This window comes from Scyliorhinus torazame, chromosome 14, assembly GCF_047496885.1.
Source record: "Scyliorhinus torazame isolate Kashiwa2021f chromosome 14, sScyTor2.1, whole genome shotgun sequence".
Lineage (NCBI taxonomy): Eukaryota > Metazoa > Chordata > Chondrichthyes > Carcharhiniformes > Scyliorhinidae > Scyliorhinus > Scyliorhinus torazame.
Window position 1 is genome coordinate 5,147,640 of NC_092720.1, and position 16,963 is coordinate 5,164,602.

Below are 16,963 nucleotides of genomic sequence, written 5' to 3' on the forward strand. Positions count from 1 at the left end.
CGATCCCACACTGCCCTAATGGCACAGTGCGATCCCACACTGCCGTAATGGCACAGTGCGATCCCACACTGCCCTAATGGCACAGTGCGATCCCACACTGCCCTAATAGCACAGTGCGATTCCACACTGCCCTAATGGCACAGTGCGATCCCACACTGCCCTAATGGCACAGTGCGATCCCGCACTGCCCTAATGGCACAGTGCGATCCCACACTGCCCTAATAGCACAGTGCGATTCCACACTGCCCTAATGGCACAGCGCGATCCCACACTGCCCTAATGGCACAGTGCGATCCCGCACTGCCCTAATGGCACAGTGCGATCCCACACTGCCCTAATAGCACAGTGCGATCCCGCACTGCCCTAATGGCACAGCGCGATCCCACACTGCCCTAATGGCACAGTGCGATCCCACACTGCCCTAATGGCACAGTGCGATCCCGCACTGCCCTAATGGCACAGTGCGATCCCGCACTGCCCTAATGGCACAGTGCGATCCCACACTGCCCTAATAGCACAGTGCGATCCCGCACTGCCCTAATGGCACAGTGCGATTCCACATATGCAAGATTCCCACATTGCCACAATGACTGACACTGTTATGGTCACCTGTGCCCGAATAGAACACTGATAGCGTATGACAGGTGCTTTAAAATGGGAATGCAGCTTTGAAAAATTTAATTTGAGTAGCGCAGTCAAATGCTCAGACCTTAACCCCCCCCCCCCCCCCCCCCACACACACACCCCCTCCTCCAGTGGTATAACATTTACACTGGACAGAGCAGCGATCTTGTTTCTAATTAATCTGACAACTGTTCACGCATCTGTGTGAAGTCTGGGTACGCTCCAGCTGATAGTTTCTCCTGTTTTGCACATGCTGTTTATATTTCAATGTGTTTATGGCACTTTAAGCAGGACAAGTCTTTTCACAGATTGATTTATTCCTGAAGGTGGATTCCAGCATTACTCGGCTGGACTCCTCTCGGCAGCCTGATTTCATTGATGATCAGACTAATTTGAAAGTTTTTGCTGCCTGACTGAATTATTGTTTCCAATCCGTGGGGGTGGAGTCTGATGTGCATTTTGAAACAATTGCTGTTGAAAGCATTGGCAATTTGACGTGACCCAAATCGATCCACAAAATTGGAACATAAGTGAATCCTATTCTGAAAGATTCAGGGCGCAACTAAACATAGGATCATTTACCTTTGGCAAATGTCTGAATCCTGAGTTAGCCCTGCCCCACGAAGCTCACACCCTGGGCCAGTAAAAGGGATAAAGTCAGACTTTCTAATCTGATTAGCAACCTCTGTAACTTTGTTTTGCTTGCTGCAGACTATGTGTAAGTGGGCTCGGTTCGCTATGTGCAGCTGTTTGGGAGTGCTGTATTACCAGTGTTTAACAATTCTTGCCCTGCAGGTTTAGAGAATTACTGTGGCATCTGCATTAATTCTTTTGTGGTTGGTTTAATGGACATATCCTGTCGCGTGGATACTGACAAGTTAGCCGTGTCCAAGACCCACCTGGCTGATGTCAGCACCTGGGAGTGTCAGCGAGTGTTGCAGCTTTGAAGTAATTTATCGAGAGGCTGACAGCTGGCAGCAGCTGGGAGTTCAGTGGAATGGAGCTAAATACTCCCAGGGCGTCTGATCCAACATCAGCACAATTGTCCAGGATTTTTTTTAAGAGAGGCACACCTTCACTGGCGGCATATTGCGAAAGAAGGCAGGTGTTAGCTGACAGGAGTTGGCACACACACACATGCGCACAGGGTGAAAATGCAAGGGAGTGCATTTTCTAAAGTCTAGCAGGGTTTTTGGGGTGAGGGGTGGGGGGGGGGGGGGGGGGGGGTAAACATGTGGGGTACTAAACTTGAAATAAACGTTTGAAACTTTAATGAGAAAAATAAAGTTGAGTGCAGAGAAATGAGCAAATCAGCCCAGCTACATTTAACGGACAAATAAAATCAATAATTTGAGAGATGTGTGAGCAAGAAAAGGAAGAGATGTGCATTTATATGAAATTAAATGAAATGAAATGAAAATCGCTTATTGTCACAAGTAGGCTTCAATGAAGTTACTGTGAAAAGCCCCTAGTCGCCACATTTCGGTGCCTGTTCGGGGAGACTGTTACGGGAATTGAACCGTGCTGCTGGCCTGCCTTGGTCTGCTTTCAAAGCCAGCGATTTAGCCTAGCGTCCAGCTTAGATTTTGTGCACAAGCCTTTGGAGTCGGGCTTGAACACACAATTTCACCAGCAAGAAAGCTCCCGCCTAACCACAGCTGACAGAGAATTTACCACATCTCCCGCTGAGGTACAGTCATTCGAGGATTCAGGGGGCCGGAGGGGGTTCTGCTGGCGACCTTGGGCTGGTTGAGTGCTGTACCATCCTGGTGTTCGCCGTGAAGCCAGGTAGGGCAGGCAAGGGAGTTCCCACGAATAACCAGTACCCCAGCCTGGCCATCAATCTTTACATCAGGGGCTTCATATCTCTAATCAGTGGTGTTTTTAAAAATTGCTGTAAAGACCATTATTTTCTTCCTTCAAGCGTTAGTGCGCTGAAACAAAGTGCTTACACAAGACTAACTCTGGAGACGCTCCTCAAAGCAGAATTCTGTGACAGTTTATTTTAAGCTTTGACTGAGCAATTCAAATTCCTGGTCATGCTAATGGTCCTATAACCCCAGGTTCCACATACTGACACAATGTGAGACGCATGAACTTGTTCCTTGTTCCCCGTCATAGAATCTTAGAAGGGTTATAGCATAGAAGGAGGCTGTTCAGCCCATTATGTCTGTGTGGCCTCACTGAAGGAGCGATTCATCTAGTGCCACACCCCTTCTCCCTGTAACCCTGCCCATTCTTCCTTTTCAGATAACAGTCTAACTCCCCCTTTGAAAGCCTCGATTGACTCGAGGCTTTTGAAAAAGCTTTTCCTCCTGTTTCCATTGCTTCTTTTGCTGGTTACCCTCTATATGCGCCCTCTGGTTCTTGATCCTTTACCAATGGGAACAGTTTCCCCCTATCGACTCCGTCCTGTTGCTAACTTTTGGTTGGTTCAATTGGCTCTGTTTTATAACCTTTGCTCTCGAGTCGCCAGGTATCTTTATGATACCGGCACGAGGTTCAAGTTCAAGTAATGATCAATAACTCAATACATCAATTAGTAAGATTCAAATCAAAGCACATTTATTATACACAGTCAAATCTATTCATGCATAAACTCTACTCTCTAAGCTATTTCTACAACTAACAGGCCTATACTTAGCTTCGGACTGGCCCACCAGGTCAGGGGAACAAATGGCCTTTCGTTCGGGTTCTGAGTCTGCGGGATTCGAAGTAGGTACGGACTGGTAGCTAGGAGCGCCTATCTCGTAGCGAGCGTTGACTTAAGACTTACTGGATCTCGGCGGCAGTTGAACCGGTCACGGTCAAGGTTGGTTTGCGTTGCTGTGTGACCCGGTCAAGAAGAACGATTTGAACTTGGGGCTTAACCTTTATAGTCCCCAGGGGCTTCCCGCCTTTCGGGGCGGACCCTGTACCTGGTTCTAGGTGATTGGACTTCGTTCCAATCGCTTGGTTCGATTTCTCCAATACTGGAGCGGTTCCCTGATCGATGGGCGGTCTTTAGGTGTCCGGTAACCTCTTTTGTGTTGACTCCTGCTGGCGCTGGGGAGTCTGGCTTGGCCTTGTTTACCTTAAATGTTTCGATTGTTCCCGTGGATCGCTCATTAGTATGTAGATGGCTGCTACATTATTATGCAGATGGTTGCTGGCATCGATGCTGTCTGGGCTTTTGCAGAGTTTAATACACAGTAAACCTGCACCTGCTGGTTTCTGCCTGTGTTGGCTGAATTTCCCTTCAGCCTTTGCTGTTCTCCATTTTACATCAGGAATTGGCCAACCTAGGTGGCTACAGTCCGGACCCCTCATGATTTTGAATAACTCTGATCTAATCTCCTCTCAACTTTCCCTTTCCAAAGAGCAGATCTTCTCTAATCTGTCAGGTTTCTGAAGTCCCCCGTCCTGGAACCATTTTTGTGAATCTTTTCAGCACTCTCTGCACATCCTTCCCAAAGTGTGGCGTCCAGAACTGGGCGCAATAGTCCGATTGAGACCGAACCAGTGTTTAATACAGGTTTAACGTAACTGTCTTGCTTTTGTACTCTACGCGCCTATATACAAAGCCCAGGGTGCTGAATGCTTTATTAACCGCCCTCTTGAACTGTCGTGCCAATGTCCGTGATTTGTGCATGAAAACACCCTTTAACCCACAACCCCTTTGCAATTGTACCCTTTAATTCACATTGTCTCTCCGCATTCCATCTACCAATCCATGCCACTCTGCGTTCAACCCTGACACTGGCGATGTGTCCTCTGCACTGCTCAGTGGGGCACATAGGGGTTTGCAAGCTCTGAATCCACAGCAAGCCGTTCTTTGTCCGTTTAAGACAGTGTTACCCTGTTAAAACTTGGTGAAATCTCACCTGCTTATTTCTGTAGCCTACTTAAAGTGTGAGGTTAGACTAAAAAGGCTGAAGTTGTGCAGACCCTGTGCGTGTGTCGCGACACTGGAGGCTGTTCCACTTAATGCTACTTTGTAAGACGTTTATCAGCTGAACAGTACCTGAAGGCATGGACTGATTGCACGATATTGCTCACCTGTTTGTTGAGGTAAAGACAGATTTACTGTGACAGGGGTCATGCTCTTCTCTGGCTTTATCATTGACTCTCATCTTTCCTTTTAATGTATATTGTATTCTATCAGTGGGAGACCCACTTTTTCCCAACTGCTCACACTTTGTTTTTAATGAATGTTCTCTGCTAAGGTGCTGACTCCCAGAATACTGCAGGCTCAGTGACTCAGTAGCAATCAGGGGTGGGATCCCGGGCAGTTTCTCAACTCCAGGGCCCTTCTGGCACCTCAACGGCCTGAGGTGGAACCTGGCAGCTTCCTGGTTGTTGTGATGCACCAACCGGTGTTTGTGGCTTTCCAGCGATCAGCATTTACCAAAACCCTCCACTATCGCTGAAAATATTTGGAAAAAGGATTGGCAAATATGCCTATCTTGGCAGAGTTTATTATTTATTGTTTTTTTTTAACTTATTGAACTTCACTCTGGATATGCATTTCATTAGAATTAGTCAATAAGTATAGTAATATTCATTTTAAACGGTTGATTATCTTTCATGTTAGCCTAAACCTTTGCAGATCCTTCCTGGTCAGACAAGAACCAATGACTGTGGGTGTATTTGTTGTGTGAAAGTTCCCTCTGCTGGCCCAGGTCGGTCCTCTGCACTTCGCCAGCATCTTGCTACACATCTGAAACAATCTACAATAAGCAGGATTACTTACACCCATATGCTCAGAGACAGTGAAAGCTCAGGAACAGGAAAAATGTAATGAGGTAAAACTGAGAACTAGGAATGCAGGTACAGGTGGTGAAGTAAGATACCTTAAAGGCCTTCAAAGAGGCGCTAGACAGGTTCTTGGAAACATATGGCTTATTATATGGCTATAATAAGCCATATGAGGGCAGCATGGTAGCACCGTGGTTAGCACAATTGCTTCACAGCTCCAGGGTCCCAGGTTCGATTCCTGGCATGGGTCACTGTCTGTGCGGAGTCTGCACATCCTCCCCGTGTCTGCGTGGGTTTCCTCCGGGTGCTCCGGTTTCCTCCCACAGTCCAAAGATGTGCAGGTTAGGTGGATTGGCCGTGATAAATTGCCCTTAGTGTCCAAAATTGCCCTTAGTGTTGGGTGGGGTTACTGGGTTATGGGAATAGGGTGGAGGTGTTGACCTTCGGTAGGGTGCTCTTTCCAAGAGCTGGTGCAGACTCAATGGGTCGAATGGCCTCCTTCTGCACTGTAAATTCTATATCTTCTTGGTTCCCCAGAATTGCATTTAGGGGATACCTAACTGATGCACTGGGAAATCCTTCTAGGACGTTCCCACGTAAGGATTTACCTGGCAGTTGTTAACGTCCTCTGGAAAATTGCACTGGGCTGGTAACCATCTGACAGAAGTAATTTAAATCACTAACTTCAGATGGTTCTGCCAGTTATACCCTGATAGTTAACTCTGAAAGAGTTAGAGGAAAAAAATCACTTTTAAATATTTTTAAAATGCAGACCCAGCCTCGCATGGAACACCTCCCACACGCGACTGCCCAGGGGACCCACCACACTATAAGAAAAAGGAACAAGAGGAGGCCATTCGGCCCTTCGAGCCTGCTCCACCATTCAATAGGACCATGGCTGATCCGACATTCCTCACATCCACTTTCCTGCCCTTGACCCATAACCCTTGATTCCCTTACTGATCAAGAATCTATCTCAGCCTTAGATATGCCCAAGGACTCTGCCCCCACAGCTCTCTGTGGCAAAGAGTTCCAAAGACTCGCAACCCTCAGAGAGAAGAAATCCCTCCTAATCCAGGTCTTAAATTGGCCCCCCTTTATTGGGGAGACTGTGCCCTCTGGTCCGAGACTCTCCAATGAAGGGAAACATCCTCTCAGCATTTACCCGTCAGCCCCCGAGAATCCGATATGTTTCAATGAGATCACCTCTCACTTTCTAAATTCCAATGAAGAGTCCCAAACTGTTTGAGCTTTGCTTATAAGACAGTCCCCCCATATTGGGGAGCATCCTAGTGAACCTTCTCTGAACCGCCTCCAATAAAATAATATCTTTCCTTAAATAAGGGGGGTAAAACTGCTCACAGTGCTCCAGATGTGGTCTCACCAGTACCTTGTACAGCTGCAGCAAGACTTCACGACTCCTATACTCCAACCTTCTTGAAATGAGGGCCAACATTCCATTATCCTTCCTGATGACCAGCTGCCCCTGTGTGCTAGCTTTCTGTGTTTCGTGCGCAAGTCCCCCCAAGTGCCTTGTGTTGCCGCTTTCTGCAGTTTTTTTGGCCATTCGGGCCTCCACGACCCTCTGAAAGAGCACACTATCTCGGCTCACTCTCCCGCCGTATTACAGTAACCCACTTAACCTTTGTACACTAAGGGGCATCTTTGGTCTATGGGAGGGAACCGGAGCACCCGGAGGAAACCTACGCAGACACGGGGAGAACGTGCAGACTCTGCACAGACAGTCACTTGAGGCCGGAATCGAACCCAGGCCCCTACTACTGTGAGGCAGCAGTGCTAACCACTGTGCCACCCATGTTTCACACCACTTGGTTACTCAAGAATGCAATCAGGGTGAATGGCAGGTCTGCCCTGCTCTTTAAAGAAAATGGTTCTTAATTAAACCTGGTATGAACTTTCAGGACATGATTTCTACTTGTTTACTTGTCTACCCATCAGTCCTACAAATCCCCCAACCCCCTCCTCAATTTATTTCAATGGACTGGAAAAATTATGGCCTAGTCAGTGCTTGATTGGAAAACCCTGGCTGGACTTGTTTGATAAAGAGTAGTACAGGCTGTTGGTCCATTTCATCTTATGACTTCATAATAGCAATCCTACTGTCCTTCCAAAGCACTCCAGTACGGTACGATGTCAGCTTTCAGCTAAATACCAGGAACAGGCAGCGACCCAAATACGGTGGGTCAATAACACACCGAACCACAGCTGCACTTGTCAAGATTCAGTTTATGCGCACTTAAGAATTTACATAAATCTTTTTTTTTTTCATATGACTTGCTAACCATGGGCAGCACAGTAGCACAAGTGGATAGCGCAGTTGCTTCACTGCTCCAGGGTCCCAGGTTCGATTCCTGGCTTGGGTCACTGTCTGTGCGGAGTCTGCACGTTCTCCCCATGTCTGCGTGGGTTTCCTCCGGGTGCTCCGGTTTTCTTCCACAGTCCAAAGATGTGCGGGTTAGGTGGATTGGCCATGCTAAATTGCCCTTTGTGTCCAAAAAGATTAGGAGGGGTTATTGGGTTACGGGGATAGAGTGGAAGTGAGGGCTGGGTCGGTGCAGACTCGATGGGCCGAATGGCCTCCTTGTGCACTGCATGTTCTATGTTCTGTACTAATATTCTTCTCACTTGTGCCAAATTGAGACTAATTACGCAAACAAACAAAATGATGATAGAATTGGGAACTGCTGATACGTCGCTGTCAAACTCAACCCTCTGTTTCTGCTGTCTCCACCAGTATTCTCCAGAGCTGAAGAAATTGTACTGTCAGATTGCCAAGACGTGTCCCATCCAGATCAAAGTGATGACGCAGCCACCGCAGGGAGCTGTGATCCGGGCCATGCCAGTGTACAAGAAGGCAGAGCATGTCACTGAGGTGGTGAAGCGATGCCCGAACCATGAACTCAGCCGAGAGTTCAATGATGGTAAAGCCAACCTGCTTCTTTAGATATCAGCTCCTTGACGGGGATGCAATGAGTGTTCCATTCTCTGTGCGTGAAACACACCATCACAAAGATAATGCCAATATTAAATATAATGGGGATAATGTTGTTTCCTTTACATTTGGAGTTCCTGCGAACTGTCCTGATCAGTGCTAGATGAAAACTTTGACAGCTTTTGGCCTTTTTCAGCAATACTGTACTACCAAACAACTATTTTCTGTACTTAATTTCTGTGTGCAGTCACAGTGTATAACAAAACGTGTTATTGGCCAGGGTTTTGCATTTTGCGCTTGCAAGTCCATAATTGCCCAGCCATTAAAATCGATTGAAGAAGTGTAGTCAGAGGATGGTACAGAACGCTGAACATGCCCAGGTATCATATCCAAATTAAATCTAGTCATTAACCCCTCAAAATGAATTTCTTTAATGTAATTGTCAGGTTCTGACCTGTAACTGCTGAATACTTCCTTCAGCACGCCCCAGTGCTGAGGACCAGACCTCTGATCCACTGGTCAAAAGTTGTTAACCATATAGTGGATGCAGCCAGTATGCAGTTTCAGCCACTGTTACCCTGAGCTGGTGGGATTTATCAGTTTCTTTATATCAAGGAGGAGTTGGAGGTAGTATTTTGAATAGGCTCACCTTATTTCGAGAAGCGTTTGCTGACTGGGTGCGGCGACCAGCGTTGTACCATGTACCAGCAGCAAGTAGGATTGTGAACTGCAGCCTTATATGCATATAGCACGAATCATTGTGATTTTTATGAAAATGCAGTCTGGGCAGCACGGTAGCTTCACAGCTCCAGGGTCCCAGGTTCGATTCCCGGCTTGGGTCACTGTCTGTGCGGAGTCTGCACATTATCCCCGTGTCTGCGTGGGTTTCCTCCGAGTGCTCCGGTTTCCTCCCACAAGTCCCGAAAGACGTGCTGTTAGGTGAATTGGACATTCTGAATTTTCCCTCTGTGTACTCGAACAGGCGCCGGAATGAGGCGACTAGGGGCTTTTCACAGTAACCTCATTGCAGTGTTAATGTAAGCCTACTTGCGGCACTAATAAAGATTATTATGTTATACATACGAGATACATGTAGGGTTGGAGGTCATTGCACTGCTCTGCCAGATGCTGTCACATGGCATGCTACTTCAATAGAAAAAGCAGTTTAATTTGCGGCAATATTCCTCTCTATTAAATCTCACTATCATGTACGGGTTTTTAATTTACTGATTTAGCAGGTGAGAATGGAAGGAATGTGATTGTCTTTGCTAGTGAAAAATGAATATATAATTCCTTTTTAAATAGAGCATTGTTCTTGTAGGTCAGGTGGCCCCACCCAGCCATCTAATCCGAGTGGAGGGAAGTAGTCATGCCCAGTATGTTGAGGACCCGATCACTGGGAGGCAGAGTGTAATGGTGCCCTATGAACCACCACAGGTAAGAGCCCTCTGCTGCTGATCAAATTTGAAATGAAAAAACAAGCGTGTAAGCAAAAAATAAAAGTCAGAATTGTTGGGCGGCACGGTAGCACAGTGGTTAGCACTGTTGCCTCGCAGCTCCAGGGTCCCAGGTTCGATTCCCGGCTTGGATCACTGTCTGTGCGGAGTCTGCACGTTCTCCCCGTGTCTGCGTGGGTTTCCTCCGGGTGCTCCAGTTTCCTCCCACAAGCCAAAGATGTGCAAGTTTGGTGGATTGGCCATGACAAATTGCCCTAAGTGTCCAAAAAGGTTAGGTGGGGTTACTGGGTTATGGGGATAGGGTGGAGGTGTGCGGATGGGTCGTGTGCTCTTTCCAAGGGCCGGTGCAGACTCGATGGGCCAAATAGCCTCTTTCTGCACTGTAAATTTGATGATTCTATGTTACATCACTTCCCCTAAACTATGTGCTACCCAATGTAGCTACAAAGGAAGCTTTAGTATCACCAGATTTTTTTTTAAATGTGATGCATCCTTGTGCATTGGAACGTCAGTTTAATGTCCCCTTTTATTCACCATTTTTTAAACCAGGTTGGCACCGAGTTCACCACAATCCTGTATAACTTCATGTGTAACAGCAGCTGTGTTGGAGGAATGAACCGGAGGCCCATCCTCATCATCGTTACCCTGGAAAACAGGGAGTAAGTCACACCAGCTCCTTCTCGATCGGGGTTTGGGTTTATAGAAACAGACATTTGCAATTGAGGTTCAGAACACTCTGTGACACCCACCATTTGCTCCAAAACATTGTCTCTGAGACTCCCCTGCAGTCTCAGCCCTGGGGGCTAAACCTCTGGTTGGTGGCACCCTGAGCGGCTCAGCTGAACAGGTGGGGGAGGAAGAGAAACATTGGTAGGAGATTCGTTAGTTAGGGGAACAAGCAGACATTTTGGCGGCCATGGACGTGACTCCAGGATGGTATGTTCCTCCCTGGTGCCAGAGTCATAGATGTCACAGTGTGACTGTGGGACATTCTTCTGGGGGCGGGTGGGGAGCCAGAGGTTGTGGTCCACATTGGTACCAATGGATCAGGGAGGAAGGAGGCTGCGGTCCTGCAATCCGAATTTCGGGAACTAGGTAGAAAATGAGCAAGCAGGACCGCACAAGTAGTACCCCCAGTATCACGTGCAAATGAGTATAGAAATAGGAGGATATGATAGATGAATGCGTGGCTGGGAGGATTGTGCAGAAGGGAGGACTTTAGGTTCCTCGGATACTGGGACTGGCTCTGGGTTAGACGGCACCTGAACAGAGCTCCTGTGCCTTGCAATGGGTTTTGTTCATGCTGTTGGAGGGGCTTCAAATCAACTCTACAGGGATGTGGGAATGAGGAGAGAATCTTATAGTAATGTGGATTAGTCATGATCCTATTGAATGGCGGAGCAGGCTCGAGGGGCCGAATGGCCTTCTGTCCTATTTCTTATTGTCTAAAGCAAGGTCACAAAATACTTGGAGAGACAGATAGCACTAGAATAGAGAATGGTCTGTTAATAGAACATAGAACATTACAGCGCAGTACAGGCCCTTCGGCCCTCGATGTTGCACCGACCTGTGAAACCACTCTAAAGCCCATCTACACTATTCCTTTATCATCCATATGTCTATCCAATGACCATTTGAATGCCCTTAGTGTTGGCGAGTCCACTACTGTTCCAGGCAGGGCATTCCACGCCCTTACTACTCTCTGAGTAAAGAACCTACCTCTGACATATGTCTTATATCTATCTCCCCTCAATTTAAAGCAATGTCCCCTCGTGCTAGACATCACCATCCGAGGAAAAAGGCTCTCACTGTCCATCCTATCCAATCCTCTGATCATCTTGTATGCCTCAATTAAGTCACCTCTTAACCTTCTTTTCTCTAACGAAAACAGCCACAAGTCCCTCAGCCTTTCCTCATAATATCTTCCCTCCATACCAGGCAACATTCTGGTAAATCTCCTCTGCACCCTTTCTAATGCTTCCACATCCTTCCTATAATGCGGCGACCAGAATTGCACGCAATACTCCAAATGCGGCCGCACCAGAGTTTTGTACAGCTGCAACATGACCTCATGGCTCCAAAACCCAATCCCTCTACCAATAAAAGCTAACACACCGTACGCCTTCTTAACAACCCTCTCAACCTGGGTAGCAACTTTCAGGGATCCATGTACATGGACACCGAGAGCTCTCTGCTCATCCACACTGCCAAGAATCTTACCATTAGCCCAGTACTCTGTCTTACTGTTATTCCTTCCAAAATGAAGCACCTCACACTTTTCTGCATTAAACTCCATTTGCCACCTCTCAGCCCAGCGCTGCAGCTTATCTATGTCCCTCTGTAACTTGTAACATCCTTCCGCACTGTCCACAACTCCACCGACTTTAGTGTCATCTGCAAATTTACTCACCCATCCTTCTACGCCCTCCTCCAGGTCATTTATAAAATGACAAACAGCAGTGGCCCCAAAACAGATCCTTGTGGTATACCACTAGTAACTGGACTCCAGTCAGAACATTTCCCATCAACCACCACCCTTTGTCTTCTTCCAGCTAGCCAATTTCTCATCTAAACTGCTAAATCACCCTGAATCCGATGCCTCTGTATTTTCTGTAGTAGCCTACCATGGGGAACCTTATCAATCGCTTTACTGAAATCCATATACACCACATCAACTGCTTTACCCTCATCCACCTGTTTGGTCACCTTCTCAAAGAACTCAATAAGGTTTGTGAGGCACGACCTACCCTTCACAAAACCGTGTTGACTATCTCTAATGAAATTATCCTTTCCAGGTGATTATACATCCTATCTCTTATAAACCTTTCCAAGATTTTGTCCACAACAGAAGTAAGGCTCACTGGTCTATAGTTACCTGGGTTGTCTCTACTCCCTTTCTTGAACAAGGGGACAACATTTGCTATCCTCCAGTCTTCTGGCACTATTCCTGTAGACAAAGATGACTTAAAGATCAAAGCCAAAAGCTCAGCAATCTCCTCACTAGCTTCCCAGAGAATCCTAGGATAAATCCCATCCGGCCCAGGGGACTTATCTATTTTCACACTTTCCAGAATTGCTAACACCTCCTCCTTATGAACCTCAAGCCCTTCTAGTCTAGTAGCCTGAATCTCAGTATTCTCCTCGACAACATTGTCTTTGTCCTGTGCGAATACTGATGAAAAATATTCATTTAGCACCTCTCCTATCTCCTCGGACTCCAAGCACAACTTCCCACTACTGTCCTTGACTGGCCCTACTCTTACCCTAGTCATTCGTTTATTCCTGACACATCTATAGAAAGCTTTAGGGTTATCCTTGATCCTACCTGCCAAAGACTTCTCATGTCCCCTCCTGGCTCTTCTTAGCTCTCTCTTTAGGTGCTTCCTAGCTAACTTGTAACTCTTGAGCACCCTAACTGAACCTTCATGTCTCATCTTTACATAAGCCTCCTTCTTCCTCTTGACAAGTGTTTCGACTGCTTTAGTAAACCACGGTTCCCTTGCTCGACCACTTCCTCCCTGCCTGACAGGTACATACCTATCAAGGACACGCAGTAGCTATTCCTTGAACAAGCTCCACATTTCCATTGTGCCCATCCCCTGCAGTTTTCCTCTCCATCCGATGCATCCTAAGTCTTGCCTCATCGCATCATAATTGCCTTTCCCCCAGATATAACTCTTGCCCTGTGGTATATACCTATTCCTTTCCATCACTAAAGTAAACGTAATCGAATTGTGGTCATTATCACCAAAGTGCTCACCTACCTCCAAATCTAACACCTGTCCTAGTTCATTACCCAGTACTAAATCCAATATGGCCTCGCCTCTCGTTGGCCTATCTACATACTGTGTCAGGAAACCGTCCTGCACACATTGGACAAAAACGGACCCATCTAAAGTACTCGAACTATAGCGTTTCCAGTCAATATTTAGAAAGTTAAAGTCCCCCATAACAACTACCCTGTTGCTTTCGCTCCTATCCAGAATCATCTTTGCAATCCTTTCCTCTACATCTCTGGAACTTTTCGGAGGCCTATAGAAAACCCCTAGGGGCTGTTTAGCACAGGGCTAAATCGCTGGCTTTGAAAGCAGACCAAGGCAGCTAGCAGCACGGTTCAATTCCCGTACCAGCCTTCCCGAACAGGCGCCGGAATGTGGCGACTAGGGGCTTTTCACAGTAACTTCATTTGAAGCCTACTTGTGACAATAAGCAATTTTCATTTCATTTCATTTCACCTCTCCTTTCCTGTTTCTAACCTCAGCCCATACTACCTCAGTAGACGAGTCTTCATCAAACGTCCTTTCTGCCACCGTAATACTGTCCTTGACTAACAATGCCACCCCTCCCCCTCTTTTACCACCTTCCCTGAGCTTACTGAAATATCTAAACCCCGGCACCTGCAACAACCATTCCTGTCCCTGCTCTATCCATGTCTCCGAAATGGCCACAACATCGAAGTCCCAGCTACCAACCCATGCCGCAAGTTCACCCACCTTATTCCGGATGCTCCTGGCATTGACGAAGACACACTTTAAACCACCTTCCTGCCTGCCGGTACACTCTTGCAACTTTGAAATCTTACTCATGACCTCACTACTCTCAACCTCTTGTATACTGGAGCTACAATTCAGGTTCCTAAGCCCCTGCTGAACTAGTTTAAACCCTCCCGAAGAGCATTAGCAAATTTCCCCCCCCCCAGGATATTGGTACCCCTCTGGTCCAGGTGTAGACCATCCCGTTTGTAGAGGTCCCACCAACCACAGAATGAGCCCCAATTATCCAGAAATCTGAAACCCTCCCTCCTGCACCATCCCTGTAGCCACGTGTTCAACTCCTCTCCCTCCCTATTTCTCGCCTCGCTATCACGTGGCACGGGTAACAACGCAGAGATAATAACTCTGTTTGTCCTCGATCTAAGTTTCCACCCTAGCTCCCTGAATTCCTGCCTTACATCCCTATCCCTTTTCCTACCTATGTCGTTGGTACTTATATGGACCACGACTTGGGGCTGCTTTCCCTCCCCCTTAAGGATCCCGAAAACATGATCCGAGACATCACGCACCCTGGAACCTGGGAGGCAACACACCAACCGCGAGTCTCTCTCGTTCCCACAGAATCTCCTATCTATCCCCCTAACTATGGAGTCTCCAATGACTAATGCTCTACTCCTCTCCCTCTACTGTTTATTTTATTGCCTTCTGGTCTGTTAACAGTGACAGCATATTGTATGTAGCATATGTCTCTCTCTCGCTATGTAGCATCCTCATTGCCCGATGATTGGATTGAACCCCTGATGTTGGCATTTTTCTGCACCATAAACAAGCTGACTATATAGTATCATTAAGGTAGTAAAACGCCTCATGGTGTTTTACAGGAGTAGAATCAGACACCAGTAAGTCACAAGTATATATAGTGAAGGTCATTCCAAACCTTGGTCCATCTACACGACAGTTGGATTGTATGTTATAATGGTGTTTTATTTTAGTGGAGTGTGTTAATACCTCATTCTCTTCTGTCCAGCGGGCAGGTTCTTGGACGTCGTTGCTTTGAAGCTCGTATTTGTGCTTGCCCTGGCCGTGATCGTAAGGCAGATGAAGACAGTATACGCAAGCAGCAAGTGACCGAAGGAACAAAGGGAGTCGACACCAGCAAGCGGCGTAAGTAATCAGTGGCTCCCTTGTAAAGTTGGGCTTTCCCATTTAATTGGGACCAGTAGTTTATCATATGTAGGAGGTGGTTGGGCTAAGGCAGCAGGCGGGTTCCAGAGTCCAGTTACCCATTGGCCTGAGGAGTACACTACAGAATCCCCACATGCCCATATAACCCAGAACATCCAACTCATGTCAGCCCTCACCAGCTCCACAGAGACCCGACCACCTTGGTTGCTTCTGTGAGGCGAAGCTCAGTGCTTCTCCTCTGCACAATTCCCCTTCGGATGTCTGGGAGCTGTGACTGCACCTGGCAGGACAGGGGAACATGTAAAAGCGCTCTTCTTGAAGTGATAGTTATTGCAATGACGTGATCTCCACTTTGAAGCTGCCCACGATAGCCAATCGACTCAGTTCCTCCGCGTGTGACAGCAATGACAGTTTGTCATGCTGCCCTCCTAAGGACGGTGTACGTCAATGGAAGGTTTGTTAAAAACACCAGGTGGCGCAGTGGTATTGTCACTGGACTAGTAATCCAGAAATCCAGGATAATGATCTGGGGACCCGGGTTCGAATCCCACCACGGCAGGTGATGGAATTTAAACTCAATAAAAAAAATATATGGAATTAAAAGTCTAATGAAACCGTTGTCGATTGTCGTAAAACCCCACCTGGGTCACTAATGTCCTTTAGGGAAGGAAATCTGCCGTCCAGACCCACAGCAATGTGGTTGACTTTTAACTGCCCCCACAAGGGCAATTAGGGATGTGACCGGGTATGTCCTTGGAGCAGCTCTGTAACTACTGTAACCTTGCAGAGGCAACAAGACAGTAAAATACAGTAATAGTCAGCAAAGAGGAGAATCTCGGAGCTAATCTGCAGTTGGGAATGTGACCATCCCAACTGGTGTGAGAAAATTACACATGCTGATATTCAGGTGTTTGAGCTTGTTATGTTAATGGAGCTCCTTTCAATGTTTTCCTCCAGTCCGACATGTAAACCAAGGGATCCAGGTAGCATCGATCACCAGTAAAAAACGGCGACCGGGCGACGAGGAACTGTTTTATTTGCCAGTAGGTTTTCCAATTTTTAATTTCATTTAATTTTTGCCCGAAAATTTCTGATCAAACTGATCGATATTTTGTCTATTTCCTGTTTACAGAAACGTTATTTTGAACCGTTTCCCATGAATGTGTATTTATCAATACTCTGCAGCAGCACTGAAGTGTTTGTGGTTGTGTTGTACAATTCATTTCCTGGGCATATGGTGTTTCCACAGTGCCCAACATATTGTATTGTTCATTTTTGGTGCTCACCTGAAGCACAATACGCAGCATGTTTTGGGTCTCTTCTGCCTCCTCTGTCTCTCTTCTCTCCCCCCCCCCCCCCCCCACCACCACCACCAAACGGTGCTCTATGACCCCCCATCACGTCCGCGCCAACCATCAAGCAGCTATCTATTCGAACCTCATTTTCCAGCACTTGGTCCATGGCCTTGTATGGTGTGTCATTTCAATTGCTCACCTAAATGCTTCTTAAAAGTT

The 16,963-nt window shown here is 47.0% G+C and overlaps 1 protein-coding gene across 3 annotated transcripts in view; it reads left to right on the plus strand.

Moving 5' to 3' along the window:
* The window catches only part of tp63 (tumor protein p63), a 284,904-nt gene that overhangs the window by 234,436 nt on the left and 33,505 nt on the right, over window positions 1–16,963 (plus strand). For all 3 annotated transcript variants that reach the window (XM_072473636.1, XM_072473638.1, XM_072473637.1), the window contains 5 exons: window positions 8,117–8,303; window positions 9,636–9,751; window positions 10,321–10,430; window positions 15,292–15,428; window positions 16,407–16,492. In XM_072473636.1, the coding sequence (XP_072329737.1) occupies window positions 8,117–8,303; window positions 9,636–9,751; window positions 10,321–10,430; window positions 15,292–15,428; window positions 16,407–16,492 (636 nt within the window). The remainder of the gene's footprint in view (window positions 1–8,116; window positions 8,304–9,635; window positions 9,752–10,320; window positions 10,431–15,291; window positions 15,429–16,406; window positions 16,493–16,963) is intronic.